Source organism: Phyllobates terribilis, unplaced genomic scaffold (genome assembly GCF_046119375.1).
Source record: "Phyllobates terribilis strain yellow unplaced genomic scaffold, ASM4611937v1 Scaffold_9__5_contigs__length_417890890, whole genome shotgun sequence".
Classification (NCBI taxonomy): Eukaryota; Metazoa; Chordata; class Amphibia; order Anura; family Dendrobatidae; genus Phyllobates; species Phyllobates terribilis.
The window spans coordinates 102,047,867-102,064,206 of record NW_027362769.1 but is presented as its reverse complement, the minus strand read 5'-3'; the positions used below and the strand labels follow the sequence as shown (position 1 = coordinate 102,064,206).

The 16,340-nt window shown below is 44.0% G+C and overlaps 1 protein-coding gene across 6 annotated transcripts in view; it reads left to right on the top strand.

Moving 5' to 3' along the window:
- OSBPL6 (oxysterol binding protein like 6) overlaps positions 1–16,340 on the top strand; it is a 310,483-nt gene that overhangs the window by 184,318 nt on the left and 109,825 nt on the right. For all 6 annotated transcript variants that reach the window (XM_073646872.1, XM_073646869.1, XM_073646871.1 and 3 more), the window contains 2 exons: positions 7,991–8,113; positions 14,327–14,380. In XM_073646872.1, the coding sequence (XP_073502973.1) occupies positions 7,991–8,113; positions 14,327–14,380 (177 nt within the window). The remainder of the gene's footprint in view (positions 1–7,990; positions 8,114–14,326; positions 14,381–16,340) is intronic.

Genomic DNA, 16,340 nt, shown 5'->3' with positions numbered 1-16,340 from the left:
TGATTGACAATCAATTTCACATGCTGTTGTGCAAATGGAATAGACAATAGATGGAAATTATTGGCAATTATCAAGACACACTCAATAAAGGAGTGGTTCTGCAGGTGGGGACCACAGACCACATCTCAGTACCAATGCTTTCTAGCTGATGTTTTGGTCACTTTCGAATGTTGGTTGTGCTTTCACACTCGTGGTAGCATGAGATGGACTCTATAACCCACAGAAGTTGCTCAGGTAGTGCAGCTCATCCAGGATGGCACATCAATGCGAGCTGTGGCAAGAAGGTTTGCTGTGTCTGTCAGCGTAGTGTCCAGAGGCTGGAGGCGGGCGCTACCAGGAGACAGGCCAGTACACCAGGAGACGTGGAGGGGGCCGTAGGAGAGCAACAGCCCAGCAGCAGGACCGCTACCTCCGCCTTTGTGCAAGGAGGAACAGGAGGAGCACGGCCAGAGCCCTGCAAAATGACCTCCAGCAGGCCACAAATGTGCATGTGTCTGCACAAACGGTTAGAAACTGACTCCATGAGGGTGGTATGGGGGCTCGACGTCCACAAATGGGGGTTGTGCTCACAGCCCAACACCGTGCAGGACGCTTGGCATTTGCCACAGAACACCAGGATTGGCAAAGTCACCACTGGCGCCCTGTGCTCTTCACAGATGAAAGCAGGTTCACACTGAGCACAGACGTAACAGAGTCTGGAGACGCTATGGAGAGTGATCTGCTGCCTACAACATCCTTCAGCATGACTGGTTTGGCAGTGGGTCAGTAATGGTGTGGGGTGGCATTTCTTTGGAGGGCCGCACAGCCCTCCATGTGCTCGCCAGAGGTAGCCTGACTGCCATTAGGTACCGAGATGAGATCCTCAGACCCCTTGTGAGACCATATGCTGGTGCGGTTGTGTCAGCAGTTCCTGTAAGATGAAGGCATTGAAGCTTGGACTGGCCCGCCCGTTCCCCAGACCTGAATCCGATTGAGAACATCTGGGACATCATGTCTCGCTCCATCCACCAACGTCACGTTGCACCACAGACTGTCCAGGAGTTGGCGGATGCTTTAGTCCAGGTCTGGGAGGAGATCCCACAGGAGACCATCCGCAACCTCATCAGGAGCATGCCCAGGCGTTGTAGGGAGGTCATACAGGCACGTGGAGGCCACAAACAATACTGAGCCTCATTTTGACTTGTTTTAAGGACAAAGTTGTATCAGTCTGTAGGGTGTTTTTCCACTTTAATTTTGGGGGTGACTCCAAATCCAGGCCTCCATTGCTTAATAAATTTGATTTCCTTTGATGATTTTTGTGTGATTTTGTTGTCAGCACATTCAACTTTGTACAGAACAAAGTATTCAATGAGAATATTTCATTCATTCAGATCTAGGATGTGTTATTTGAGTGTTCCCTTTATTTTTTTGAGCAGTGTATATGAGTGTAGAAAAACATGTTGGGAGTAGTGATGAGCGCAAGTGCTCGTTACTCGAGTTTGTCTAGGGTGCTCAAGTATGTACCGAGTATCGCGGGTGCTTGAGTTAAAGAAGTTGTGCACTACTTTATATTACCCCCCTAATGTACCCCCCCGGGGCCCCTAAGACTTATTGTAAATACCTTCTGTTGCTGTTTCTGCCTGTGAGCGGCGCTATCGGTGGCCACTCACAGGCATCACGTGACCCCGCTTGGACGTCACGACAAGTGATGCTTGACTCAGTGCTGGGGTCCACGCGGTGGCTGCTGGGTAGTGGGCGGGGTTACCTCCCTCGTCACACCCGGCATCCACCACGCACTTTCCCAATGAATGGGAGAGGCAGAGCGCGCGGTGGATGCCGGGTGTGAAATGGGGGAGTAACCCCGCCCACAGCCTGGCATTCACTGTGGAACCAGGAAGAAAAAGACCCCCGGCTGCTGCCAGCCCTTGTCATGACATCAGCGAATGTCAGAGCCGGCTGCAGCCAAGGGTCACGTGATGTCTGTGAGTGGTCAGTGATAGCGCCGCTCACAGGCATTATCTGCAATGGAAGGTATTTACACAAAGTCTTAGGGGCTCCGGGGGGATACATTGAGGGGGTAATCTAAAGTAGTGGACAACCCCTTTAAATGTCCCCGCGGCTGCATGTTTCGACATGCCACAAAACATGGGGGGATTGCACTTGTTTGTCAGGCAAACCTGCATGTTTAGTGGCTGTCTACCAGCTGCGAAACATGCGGCCGTGGGGATGCGAGAATGTCACTCGAGCACCCGTGATACTCGGTGCATACCCGAGCACCCGATGCAAACTCGAGCAACGAGCACTTGCGTTCATCACTAGTTCGGAGTTGTTAAAGGATTTGTCCACTACTTTGAAACACATTCTAAATGGGGCCCGAGTAATGAGAAAATATATTGATACTCACCTACCAGACTGCCACTGCTTCAACATACCCCACCCTGTATCCTCTGCATTGTATCTCTTGCATTGTCTCTTCCAGGTGAGCGCTGATCATCTGCAGCCTTCTAAGAAAAATACAAAAAAAGACCCTCCTACTATATACAAAATATTTTATTACAAAATAATTTAAAAAGGGGGGCTTATAGGCAGAAATGGGTAAGTATAGTGAATGTAGTAGGATGTTAGGGATAACTGACCCTAATGATGATCTAGCGGTCTCCCTACCTTGTCGCGGACGTTGGCACCCCTAGAACAAAGTGGTGCCCCCTCTCAACGTTGGCTCGTCCTAACTTACCCTAATGCACCCTGCAGGGGGATAACACCACCACAACACGTCCAAAAAAAAAGCAAGCACACATAAAATAACAGACGGCACCATGAGAGCACTGATAAGTGCACAAGAGTGGTCTAATGCTTGTCATGCATCCTTAGGTATTGAATGTTTAAATTAGATCGAGGGGGGCATCAAGGGCAGTGGAAACAATCACCCTACTTTCCTTCGTAGTTTCCCTGTCTTGCCGCAGAGGTTGGCATCCTAATCATCGATGTGGCGCCCCCGCTCAATGTCGGTTCGCCCTTTTTGGCCCTTACTGACCTTGATAGAAAGGGGTACCACAATCATTAAGAACAGTAAGGAGAAAATGATGGGATTAAATATCCCTACCGGCCAGAAAAACAATGAAAATATAGTACAGGAACCAAAAATGTAGGTGGTCCTCTTAAGTGCCGGAGGCTGTCAGGGCTTATTAGCCAAAATCACACACCTCGCTGGATAGTAGTAGACATTCAGATGTAGTGTGAACGTAACCAGAACACAGACAAGTCTTGTCCTTAATAGACCCCTTACATGGCAATAATGATAAAGACTTAAGTATCCTTTAATCAGGGTAAGGTATAAACTTGCAGTGGTCCCTATTAATACAGAAGGGTTGTACATTGGCTTAGTTAGTATATTGCACTCGCCCAATGTCCAAATAGACAGAAACCTGTCAGATCCGAGTTAGGATCCTTCACTTCCACTTCCACAGACAGATGTAGTAATGGACATTATTGTCAATATGCATAAAGGAATTGGTGTGTACCAGAGGGTAATCTCAGATAGAAAGCAAGTTCAACCACACATGCCATGTAAGAGCCAGGAGCAAAAGAACAAAGACAAATATATAAATATTCTCCATAAAGTACTTATCCTCCATGATTCTTCAGTATTCATCCCTACTCGTTTGCCCCCTCTAATTGTAGGGGTTCATCAGGGGATTAAGTGCCTAAAGGGGAGGCATCAAAGTGGGCACTCTCCCAGATTGGAGTTGATGGTGTGCTCACCTGCAGCCGTCACAGTCCATCTAAGGCTATGTTCACATGTCCAGTAATCATCCATTAGATGGGATCCAGCAAGTTGTGCAGGCATAACTTTTTTGTTTGTTTTTAAAAAACTAATTTCACCTGGATCCGTTTTTTTAATATTGAAGTCTACAGACAACTGATCGGTTAATTAAACTGAATCGGTTTCAAAGTCCAGTAGTATATGTTACATTTTTATTTTTCCACCTCCAGTAAGCAAAAAACTAATCCGTTTCAAATGGGTGAACGACAAATTCCTAATAAACGGATCTGTTTTCCATAGACTTTAATGTTAAAAAAAAACAGAAATCAGTTTTTTAAAAACGGACAATCTTCACAACTTTTTTGCTGCTAGATCCGTTCTAACAAATGATTACTGGACATGTGAACATAGCCTTAGCCAAAGAAGAGAACGCTTCTTCTGGCTTGGATGGAATTTGAAGGCTGCGGCTGATCTGAGTTGCTGATCAAGAGCAGTGGTCATGTGACACCCCTTGTCCGAATAAAAAGCGAGGAGACCGGTAAAGGAGAATGGAGTAGGGAGGAGCAGTGCCGCTATGGTAGGTGAGTAACTTTTTTTTTCTACCACCCTAGGCCTGTTTTAGAGTAGTGGGCAGCCCCTTTAATATAGAATGAAATGATGTGTATTGTAATATTATCAGCATGTAACCTGCTCCTCAGACATAAAAATGTTATGGTAATGGGCAGCACACAAAAAATATATATATATATAAGTTTCCACTACAACATGGAACGAGGAACCATTAGCCTTGTATTTATGGCCTGGTAACGCTGAAAATCCACAATATCAAACTATAACATTTATTAACCTGTATGGTAAAAGCTATAAAGAAAAAAAAAACCAATGCCAGAAATACTCTTTTTTCAGTCACTGTAACTTCCCCCAAAAATACAATGAGTAGCAATTTAAAGGGAACCCATCACTATAAGAAAGCTGTGCAATCTCAGACACCATATTATAGAGCAGAAGAAGCTGAGTAGACTGATGTATAGTTTTCTGAGAAAAGATTCAGTATAATCTGTATTTTAATCATTAAAACTTTTGCTTTTTCTGGGTTTTAGGCTGAGTGGGCGGTCCTATCAGTGATTGACAATTTGTATGCATAAGTGTGCATACAGAGAGAGCTGTCAATCACTGATAGGACCGCCCACTGAGCCTAAAACCCAGAAAAAGCAAAAGTTTTAATGATTAAAACACAGATTATACTGATTTTTTTTCACACAAAACTATATATCAATCTACTCATCAGCTCCTGCTCTATAACATGGTGCCTACAGATTGGACTTTATTTTCATGGTGACAAGTTTCCTCTAAACATTGTTTGTGCCCAAAAATGGTGTATAAAAAAGTCAGCTCGCCATTTTTCTTCACCACTTAAATGAAAAAAAAGAAAACTATACAGATTTGGCTTCAATATAATCTTACTTACCTGGGGCATCCTGTTTCTGGATCAAATTTACTAATTGTCATTAAAACTACAACCCATACTGCATAATAACAAAAAAAATACTCATACGGCTATGTCAAAGAATAAAAGCAAAGTGCAACAAAATTGGTCTATGGCGGGAAGGGGTTAGAGGTGTAATTAATTTACATCTTGGTAAGTAATGGCATATCGTATAATATTCTGTTACCCAATGATCGCTGAGGTTCTGACCCATACCTATAGTACGAATGGCACTCTCAGCTAGCTGGCTATTGGGTATTTATTGCAGACCCCATTAGCTTGGATGGAAGGACTCTGCAGCAGATGGCCGGGCATGCCGCTGTGCAGAGGAAAACCTGTCAATGTGTCGGCCATGAGTATCTGCGTTCATCCAGAATAACGTAAATACAAAACGTCAGATGTGATTAGCTCAGGGAGAGCATGCGGCCGCAGTATTAATCCCTGTCATGGTAAAAGCTGATTGCAGCAATTAATATGTATTATTACCTGCAGCCGCTGACCGCACCATCCATTTACTTATCTTTATTAGTAGGATATACAGTGAAAGAGATGATGCCAGCAATTCTTCTGCATGTACATTGCACAAACAGCCCACAATACAGCACTGTGACACTTCCGTAACGCTCTGTACAGATCTCTATTAGATAGTGTATGTTCCCATATATCTCTACACTATGAGCGTTGGATGCCAAAAGCTGATGTTGCATAATCCGGCATAATGAGTTTTTATTAATTTCCCAGCAGGCCGTCATAGTGGTGGCAGCCGTTTATATTCCACGCCCAATAATGAATGATTTAATCTGAGCTCATTTGATAGATCCTATTTCAAGCACTTGAACCTTTGCATCTCCCCGTCACCGCATGTTGTGTCCTCACCTCGGCATGTCAGGCTTGATATGTCACTCTGCTCAGAGAAACGTTACCCCTTGGATCCCAGTCAGACGCCTCTCACCCAGCCAAACTAAATCTCACACTTTGCACTGACGAGGAGCAATAACCCGAAACACAGTGTCTGCAAATTGAGATTTTGGTTTTAGCTTTAATCCTAAGTCATGTGACAAGGCTTGTTAGAGAGTTGATAGTGACTTTTAGAATTGCTACTTCCTATAGGCGGCACTAGAGTTCTAGTCCTCTTCCTCTCTGAAGAGACAATTTGTGTACATCAGTAACATACTTCATGTCCGTTACCTTGGAAGGGAGCAAGGGCAGGACGGGGATGTGTCGGTGCCCACCAGGCCAATTCATGAAAAGTTACACCAGAAATGTTACTCCAGTCCCTGACTGGAGTAATATTTCTGGGAACGTGCACCCCACTGAGGAGATGTGCCTAATTCATTAAGTGTCATGCATCTCTCATTGAATTTTGTACTTCCTAACTCCCAAATGCCCCTACATTAAGACTGGCGTTTAAAATGCCAGTCATAGTTAATCAGGTCCTATATTTTCTCTGACCCTCCAGCTGTTTTTCATTAGTACCACTTACTTTTCCAGCCTTTTGTTAACCCCTTTTTTCAGATGTTTTTCTGCCATCAATTTCTAAGTGAGTGTCTCGTGGGCACTGTTCATGGTCAGCTGGCAGCTCTAAAATGGCTACCAAGTACAGGCTTGGCACAAGCTACTCCATTTCCTAAAACCCAGAGTTTGCCGTGGCCTTCACCCCTTAATCCCTGTACAGGGCTCTGGACTTACACAGGGGTCCCTGGGTTAGGGCTACAGAGTCAACTGCTGTTTGGTGGTGCAAGGTGGCAAGAAGAATAGCCAGGAAGCCGGGTCAGATCCAGGAGGTACGGGAGGTCCCGAATCGTCAGGCAGGAGAAATGTCAATAAACTAGCCGAGGTCAGGGAACAGGATAAATCAGGATGAAACACCAGCTGGACTGAACACAAGTAAAACCAGGTAGCACAAACATTGACTGGCAGTGGGAACTGGTCCTCAGGGGTTTATATAGTGAAAAGCTTCATTCAGCGCTGACACCAGGAAGAAACCCAAACTAACAGGATTTAACCCAATAGCTTCTGGACTGCCCACAAGTCCCAGGAATAAAATAGAATAGATGCTGTCAAGCACCAACCGCAGCAAAGGTGCCATCTAGCGGCTGAAGCAGAAACCAGCACAGATGTTACAGTGAGTTCATTTTTTTCAAATGAAATGGAGAAATGTCAAACTTTCCAGTTCTGAACAGTGTTTTATGTTCTGTTCTGAATAAAATATGGTTTGAAGATATATCCAAATCATTGCATTTTTTGTTTTCTTTACATTTTACACAGGGTTCCAACTTTTTTGGAATTCTGGTTGTATATGGTGCCCAGGAAAGATTTGTTTGCAGCCTCCGTACTCTTGTTCGTAAAGAGGGATAAAGTCCTAGCAGTATCACTTTGGTTCTTAGGCACCAGTGGTGGTTCCAGACCAGTGATGGACATTCAGACATTGGTCCATTCTGGGAAATGTTGTTACAATATACTGGATATTTACAGTTCCATACGTTTTTCTCGGTGTGTTCTGAGCGGTAATGTTTCTAAGCGGTAAAGCATAGGGACACTTATAGGCCATGAGATGCTCCCCTACAAATTTAAATATGCAAATCCTTTCCTTTGGAAAGGAAGAGAACAAGAACTCTAGTAGAAGTAGCAATCCTAAAAGTCAGTCTTGATTCTTTAAAGGGTCTTACCACGTGACTTATCAATGTGTTCTGTGTCGTGTGTGCACAAAGTACGATACATGATATATCGTTGTGGTAACATTCATGTTCTTTTTTCCCCAGGAAGGAGACAGCTGGGAAATCATAGAGGGGCTGAAGATAGGACAGACAAGTGTCCAAAAACCTGAAAAACATGAAGGATTCATGCTGAAGAAAAGAAAATGGCCACTGAAAGGCTGGCATAAAGTAAGGGTCAATACTTGGCGTCTCTCATAGCAGAATTAATAATGTAAGAATTGATGCAACTGTTATTAATCTCATTCTGAAATTCATACCCAACATTTTTATTTTTTTTCATTAAAGAGGAGTCCACGATTAGAAAAATGTGTCTGATTTCTTCCAAAAACAGCAGTCTTACGTAGGTTGAGTAGTTATGGCAGGTTAGCCCCCATTCACTTCCGTTAAGCTGAGCTGCAATACCAGACACAACTCATGGGTAAGTGAGGCGCTGTTTCACTCTTCCAACTTTCCTGGTCTGAATATGGACAGCGATGTCCGGGCTGGCCACACTTCTCCAGACTAGAACTCAAAAGCCTCATCAATGCCTATGAGGTTTTTGAGTTCAGTTCAGTAGACCCCATGGTGGCCAAGCATCGCAATCCAAGTTGTGTCAAATGTAAGACGTTCCCTTTAAGGAGGTAGCTGCCAATGCGATTGGATGATCTTGTCGGAGAAGCCACGGGCAGCCAACCATTTGCAGTGGTGCTTTGCAGCCATTTCGATGAATGTTAGGTAATTAATTTTTGGTTGCCATTGCCTTACATTTGGTTGTTGTTGCCCGTCTGTTAAACCTATTGGCAACCGTTAAAGTTCATACAATATAGGAAAAAAAGTTTATAGACCATTAAGCTCTTATTTCAAAGGAATGTTGTGTGCACGATGTGTTGTACTGAGCTGGATGAATTGGGTTTAGGTTGCCGCTTGATATAATTTCTAAACAGTAAAGTTGTCCATTTTCAAAGTCACCGATAATAATTTTTAAGTTTGCAGTAGATTTTAACACCTAGATAAATTACGTGTGCCTCAGTGTCGCCAGTTGCATGGCATTCCCCAGAAGTTATAGAGAACGGCGACTGTAAAGTTGATAAATCTGCAGCGTAAGCCAACGTGGTGAGTGATAAAATAGAGGAAAGGTAGGAAAATTGAAAAATGTGAAATTGATTATTCGGTTTAGTGGGGAAAAATATTTACTTTAGTACAGTTAACGTGTTCCTGATCAACTATAAGGTGTTATTAAAGGGGTTGTCCACTAGTAGGACAACCCCTTGTTGATCTAAATGTTTGGCTCCAATAAAATGAAAAAGCTTATACTCCCCTCCCATACCGGCGCTGTTCCAGCGGTGTTGGCACTCGTGGTCCAATCAGAGCTGGCGTCACTGTCTCTGCCTTCATACGAATTGAACTTGAAGAGGAAGTCTGGGCTGCAACTGATCTGTATGTATTAAATACATAGCTAATTTTGCAACAACTGTTGTGAATAACAATTGTCTTTTAGAAAAGCTTGTGGGATGTAGCCTGGTGAGCAATCATTCCCAGTTCCTTGCTGAACACTTATGACTTGCAGTCTAGGAATCTGATCTTCAAAGGATGAGAGAATCCATCCAATCTATTTACCTTTCTCTTTGGAAAACCCATTTTATAAACCTTGATATTTATACTAACAGTCCTGATTTTGCTAGGATACTCCTTTGGTCCAATTTGTTAAAAGGTGGTCATTTTTGTATTATGTATACAAAGGTTGCTGTTTTTAACAGATCCAGGTGGCATTGCCTCTAATGAGCGCGAGAACAAGTAGGTGGAACCTTATGTGGTTTGGTGTACGGGACTGTCCTATCCTACCTGCCGCCTTTAGTTCAGTGATTTCCTCCCCACTTGAAAAGCCTCAAATTATTTTTATCCTTTGGGACAGGTATCTTTTAAGGGAACCCACCCTGGTACTGAAAAGTGAGTATACATTAGCCATGCATAGTCACCCAACTTGATGTCCTCTGCTTGCCTTCTGCTGCCTTTTCCTCTGTGAGTGGCGTTCCCGTCCCTCTACATCCAAGATGGTCACAGAAGTGGCATTGGGAATGGTAAGTGTGAGTCATGCCTTCCCTGCCTCTCCTGTCTTGTGGTGGCCATATTCTATGCAGGAAGATCGGATTGCCAGTCTCAACGATGGAGACATAAAGAGGCAAACAGAGGACCCCATGTAGAGTGACAATACGTGACAAATGTATAACTATTTTTCAGTGCCAGTGTAGAGGGGCGTTTTATGGCACAGAACATGTCACTTGTGTCACATCAGTAATGAACTATACTGTTTGCAATTGCATTTTCCTTAAGATACATCATGACTCACATGGCACATAAAGTAAAGCTACATCTTTTTCGTTTGACAACATTTAGGGACCAGGCCATACCAAAGACTAGCAATAGTCTGCCAAATTTATGTCCATGCCTTCACAGCTGCATATGTCTACCAAGCGTTTAACAAATAAATATAAATACTATGTGATGTTCTTCACCATATAATACCATTATAGACTACCACAGGCAAAAGTAGAAAGAAAGGCAGAACTCACCCAGTCTTCTTTAAAACGATCCTTTATTTGTGTGTGCGGAGCATATCAGCATGCAGCATCGGACTGAGACCCCGAAGGGTGTGCGGAGGAGAGGAAAAAAGGGACGATGGCCGTTTCGCTGCATTCCGGCGCTTCAACGGGTCCAAGGCAGCGAAACGGCCGTCGTCCCTTTTTTCCTCTCCCCCGCACACCCTTCGGGGTCTCAGTCCGATGCTGCATGCTGATATGCTCCGCACACACAAATAAAGGATCGTTTTAAAGAAGACTGGGTGAGTTCTGCCTTTCTTTCTACTTTTGCCTGTAGTTGAATTATTTCTTGGATATGCACCACCGTTTCAGTCTTGAAGCATGCAGTCTGAGGTATTTCTCTGTGATTTATTTTTGAAGAGCAGCGTGGTGCCGTAATGTTTCTCTTGCTTTGAATTGATTGACATTATAGACTACACTTTGTTTTCTGTTCTGCAATGGAAATACAAAAACTGAAAACTATGCTTAAAGGGTTATTCCCATTTTATTAAACGTCTTTAGTTAGTTAGACAGCATGAAAATGAGCATGCTTGCAATTGACTTGATTTTTATATCTGCTGTCATTCTCCAGCTGTGAGAGCTTTTATCTTACATAGTGTACAACTTGGCACCAGAGCCTGGCCAGGTGTGTGCAGTAGCTATAATGTAGGGGAGGAGCTCATTAATTTCTATGTAACAGTTAGACACCTGATCACCTTCCCATCCTTGTCAGGTGCTGAGCTGCTGTTATCAGTTCTGCTAAATCAGTTCTCCTAATCACTGCAGCTTGTTCAAAGGTTCTGCTGTCTCTGTATACAAATATAGTAATAACAGTGTAGACTCCAGAACAAGCATTAACAGACCATTAAATGGGTGGTCCGACATGCAAAGTAATTATCATTCTAAATCCCTATCTATTTAATGCCATAATCTAAACTAATTTCTAATATACTTGAATTAAAAATTCCCTATCCATGCCTAACTACACTATCTACAGTTGAAACCAGAAGTTTATGACGCGCCCCCAGGGCCGTGGGGTACTCGGCAGCTGGGCCTCTGGCTGCTGGGGGATATCACGGTGGCTTGCCCGGTCCGTGACCCAGGGCGGTCAGTGCAAAAAGGGGGTTATGTTTATAAAAAGTTCGTGACGCCACCTGTGGTGCCTGGTGAGGATCACCAGCGCTGCAACAGTCCTCTGAGGCCGATGTTAGGGCAGCTTGTGGTGGGACGGCTCCCCACAGGTGGAGCAGGCCTCAGGGCAGTGTAGTAGTAGAGAGTGGGTTGCGCTGGGCGTTGTAGTGCAGGGGGAACGATAGCACCGATGAAGGAATGGACAGAGGCAGTGCAGTGCAGTCATCCAAGATTTTACTCACAGTTCTTGAGACACTTCACAGGTGCACTGTACAAGTAAGGGCCTCCCGCGTCGCGCTGCGTTCACTGGGTTGGGGTTCAATCCTTCCTCAGACTGCTTGGGAATACCTGGCAGAACTCCACTTTCTCGTGTTCCTATTTTGACCGTCTTCACACTGGTCCTTCTCCCTCCTGCTCTGCGCTGCTCACTCTCAGTCCTGTTCGGGTACTCTGAAGTCCCTCCTGTCCATCGGAGTTACACAGACTTGCTTGACCCTCAGGGGACTAGAATGCGGCTGCGATCCCTCTGTCTTCTGACAGATGCGGAGCGTACGGGTGCCGTCCTGCACTCGCCGTACCCCCTGGGATCCTTTCTGTGGAACGGAGCCTACTCCCTGCTCCTCACCGGGGCCTCCTGACTTGGCCCTACTTGTGGAGCAGATCTCCTAATGAGACTCTGCTCCCGCACTGTTCTTCTGAACTGTCCCGAGCTGTTCTTCTTAACTGCTCCCTAGAACTGAACTCTACTCAACTGCCACCCTAAGATGGCTTCCCTATTTATACCTTACTATGATGGTGCTTCCTCTAACTACTTCCTCCACCCACACCCACTACTGGTTCCCCCTACCTTTCGGTTCCCCCCACTCCAGCCAAGGTCAGGGCTCAGCTGCTGCGCTCTGCATGTTGCCCCTCCAGCCGGCCTGGAGCAGTGTAGTGTTGGATGCAGGTGTTTTGGGGTTCCGTGCAGCCCTCCCACCTTACCTGAGAGAAGGGAGACACGACACCTCTGGGTGAGGTGCAGTACCTCTGTGGCGACTGAACCCTCAGGGGCGCCACATTTACAGACACTATATAAAAAGACACATATGCATGTTTTTCTCAATATCTAACATGAAATCAGAATAAACCTTTCCCGTTTTAGGTCAATTAGGATTACCATAATTTTCAATATTTGCCAAATGCCAGAATAATGAGAGAGAGAGAATATTTAAGGCATTTTTATTACTTACTGCAAAGTCAAAAGTTTACATACATTTCATTAGTATTTGGCACCATTGCCATTAAACTGAATAACTTGGGTGAAATGTTTGGGATATCCTTCCACAAGCTTCTCACAATAGTTGGGTGGAATTTGGGCCCATTCCTCCTGACAAAACTGGTGTAACTGATCCAGGTTTGTAGGTCGCCTTGCTCGCACCTGCCTTTTCAGCTTTGCCCATACATTTTCAATAGGATTGAGATCAGGGCTTTGTGATGGCCACTCCAAAACATTGACTTTGTTATCCTTAAGCCAGTTTCAACTGTAACTGCTTTCTTTTTTTTTACTACTTCTTTTTTTGATGACCCTTGAGAATCCCCAGCGTCATCAGGGGGCAGAAGCTGCAATCACTGCTGCAGTCCCTATCCCCTCCCTGAAATTAAGTATCCTCAGTGACGCTCATTTCAGGAGCTGCTCTGTCACTGTGCAATCTGCACAATGACAGTGCGCTCTCTCTTGTCGGCGCATATCGCACTGTTAGTATGTGTTCTAAGACTACCCGGCGTGCAGAGACTAGCACCACCCCCACAAGTAACTGCTCGTTACTGCTGATCTGAGCCATCAACAGAGAGCGCGCTGTCATTGTGCACATCACACAGTGCACATTGCGTAGGGGCTAGCTCAGCCATGAAACGAAAGTCACTGATGACACTTTGTTTAAGGGAGGGGGCAAGGGCTACGACATTGACGGCAGACTCTGCCCCTGATGACGTTTTGTTCGAGTATCCTAACATACACTGGGATTCTCAAACGACGTGTCATCAAAAAAGGAAGTAGTAAACAAAAAAATCAGTTAGATAGTATAGTTAGGGAAGGATAGGGAATTTTTAGTATATTAGAACTTAGTTTATATTAAATAGATAGGGATTTATGATGAAAATGACTTTGTATGTCGGATCACCCCTTTAATGTATCACAGTACCACAATAAGGTCAGCGCAGAAGGAAACTGACCCCAACAGTCACTCAAGGAGAAGTGCCCTCCCCCTCGCAACAAGGAAGTAAGGAGACTTAAGAGCTGTATACCTCTCAAGACACAACTTGAGAATAACCCTTTAAGTTAAAGTATAAATTGATGTCAAAAGGATTTGTAGAAACTTCAATTTCTCTCTGTTCTGTCTATTTTTTTCACAATGAAAAATAACTTAGTCTGCTGCACTTTTTTTCTGTAAAAATAAAACTACAAATGGAATGTCTTTTATCTGCATCAATTATTCATTCCATTTAATGTATCTATTAAACAGATGTTTTAAAATGGAAGGAAACGCAGATGTGAACCAAGCCTTAGAAAATCACATATATTGGAAAAGTTTACACTAATGGACATTTATTTATACCTTCATTCTTTTTTTGCAGTTATGATCTGTCTGCATTTTAGATAAATTCACAAAATGTATTTTTTTATTTCCTCCCTTTACATTATTTCTATTTTTTGCAGAGATTTTTCGTCTTAGAAAATGGTATATTGAAGTATTCCAAATCACCTATTGATGTAAGTACTTTCGCTGATCTTCAATGCTGAATACTTAATATTTCATTACCATTACTTAAAGTTGTGTGCTCAAGATGCAGATGAGTTAGCAACAGGCGGAAAGCTTTTTTTACCGAACATCTTAAAAAGTGCTTTGAGGGTGAAGATCTGTGGGTGGAAATACTGCAGTCTGTTCTCTGCGCAATAGGAGAAGTCTAGTTATCCCTCCATAGTGCGGGGAAATGTGTCTAGATAAGTGTCAGGCTTAGCTCATAACATCTGTGAAGTTTTACTTGGCAAGTAGCGGAGTTTATGGCGGAAGTTACTGTACATGGATATGCACTTTAGGAGTTGTTACATGCGATATACCTTCTGCCACATTCTAAACTGGAATAAACTAAGTAAGTGTCTGCCAACAAAGTGAAATAAAATTGCAGGTGCAAAGTAAAAAAAAAACAAAAAAAAACAACTTATAGCAGCATTCTGCAGAAGCTCAAATTTACAGTGGGGGGAAAAAGTATTTAGTCAGCCACCAATTGTGCAAGTTCTCCCACTTAAAAAGATGAGAGAGGCCTGTAATTGACATCATAGGTAGACCTCAACTATGAGAGACAAAATGATAAAAAAAAATCCTGAAAATCACATTGTCTGATTTGGAAAAAAAAATTTTTTTAAGTTTTGGTGGAAAATAAGTATTTGGTCAATTACAAACAAGCAAGATTTCTGGCTCTCACAGACCTGTAACTTCTTCTTCAAGAGGCTCCTCTGTCCTCCACTCATTGCCTGTAGTACTGGCTCCTCTGTCCTCCACTCATTACCTGTAGTACTTGCACCTGTTTGAACTTGTTATCAGTATAAAAGACACCTGTCCGCAACCTCACACAGTCACACTCCAAACTCCACTATGGTGAAGACCAAAGAGCTGTCGAAGGACACCAGAAACAAAATTGTAGCCCTGCACCAGGCTGGGAAGACTGAATCTGCAATAGGCAAGCAGCTTGGTGTGAAGAAATCAACTGCGGGAGCAATAATTAGAAAATGGAAGACATACAAGACCACTGATAATCTTCCTCGATCTGGGGCTCCACACAAGATCTTACCCCGTGGGGTTAAAATGATCTCAAGAACGGTGAGTAAAAATCCCAGAACCACACGGGGGGGATCTAGTGAATGACCTGCAGAGAGATGGGACCAACGTTACACAGGCTGCCATTAGTAACACACTACGCCGCCAGAGACTCAGATCCTGCAGTGCCAGACGTGTCCCCCTGCTTAAGCCATTTACGTGTCCGGGCCCGTCTGATGTTTGCTAGAGAGTTTGGATTATCCAGAAGAGTATTGGGAGAATATCATATGGTCAGATGAAACCAAAGTAGAACTGTTTGGTAGAAACACAACTCGGCGTGTTTGGAGGAGAAAGAATGCTGAGTTGCATCCAAAGAACACCATACCTACTGTGAAGCATGGGGGTGGCCATATCATGCTTTGGGGCTGTTTCTCTGTCAAGGGACCAGGACGACTGATCCGTGTACATGAAAGAATGAATGGGGCCATGTATCGTGAGATTTTGAGTGCAAACCTCCTTCCATCAGCAAGGGCATTGAAGATGAAACGTGGCTGGGACTTTCAGCATGACAATGATCCCAAGCACACCGCCAGGGCAACGAAGGAGTGGCTTCGTAAGAAGCATTTCAAGGTCCTGGAGTGGCCTAGCCAGTCTCCAGATCCTTTGGAGGGAGTTGAAAGCCCGTGTTGCCCAGCGACAGCCTCAAAACATCACTGCTCTAGAGGAGATTTGCATGGAGGAATGGGCCAGCATACCAGCAACAGTGTGTGCCATCCTTGTGAAGACTTACAGAAAACGTTTGACCTCTGTCATTGCCAACAAAGGATATGCAACAAAGTATTGAGATGAGCTTTTGTAATTGACCAAATACTTACAGTACAGACCAAAAGTTTGGACACACCTTCTCATTTAAAG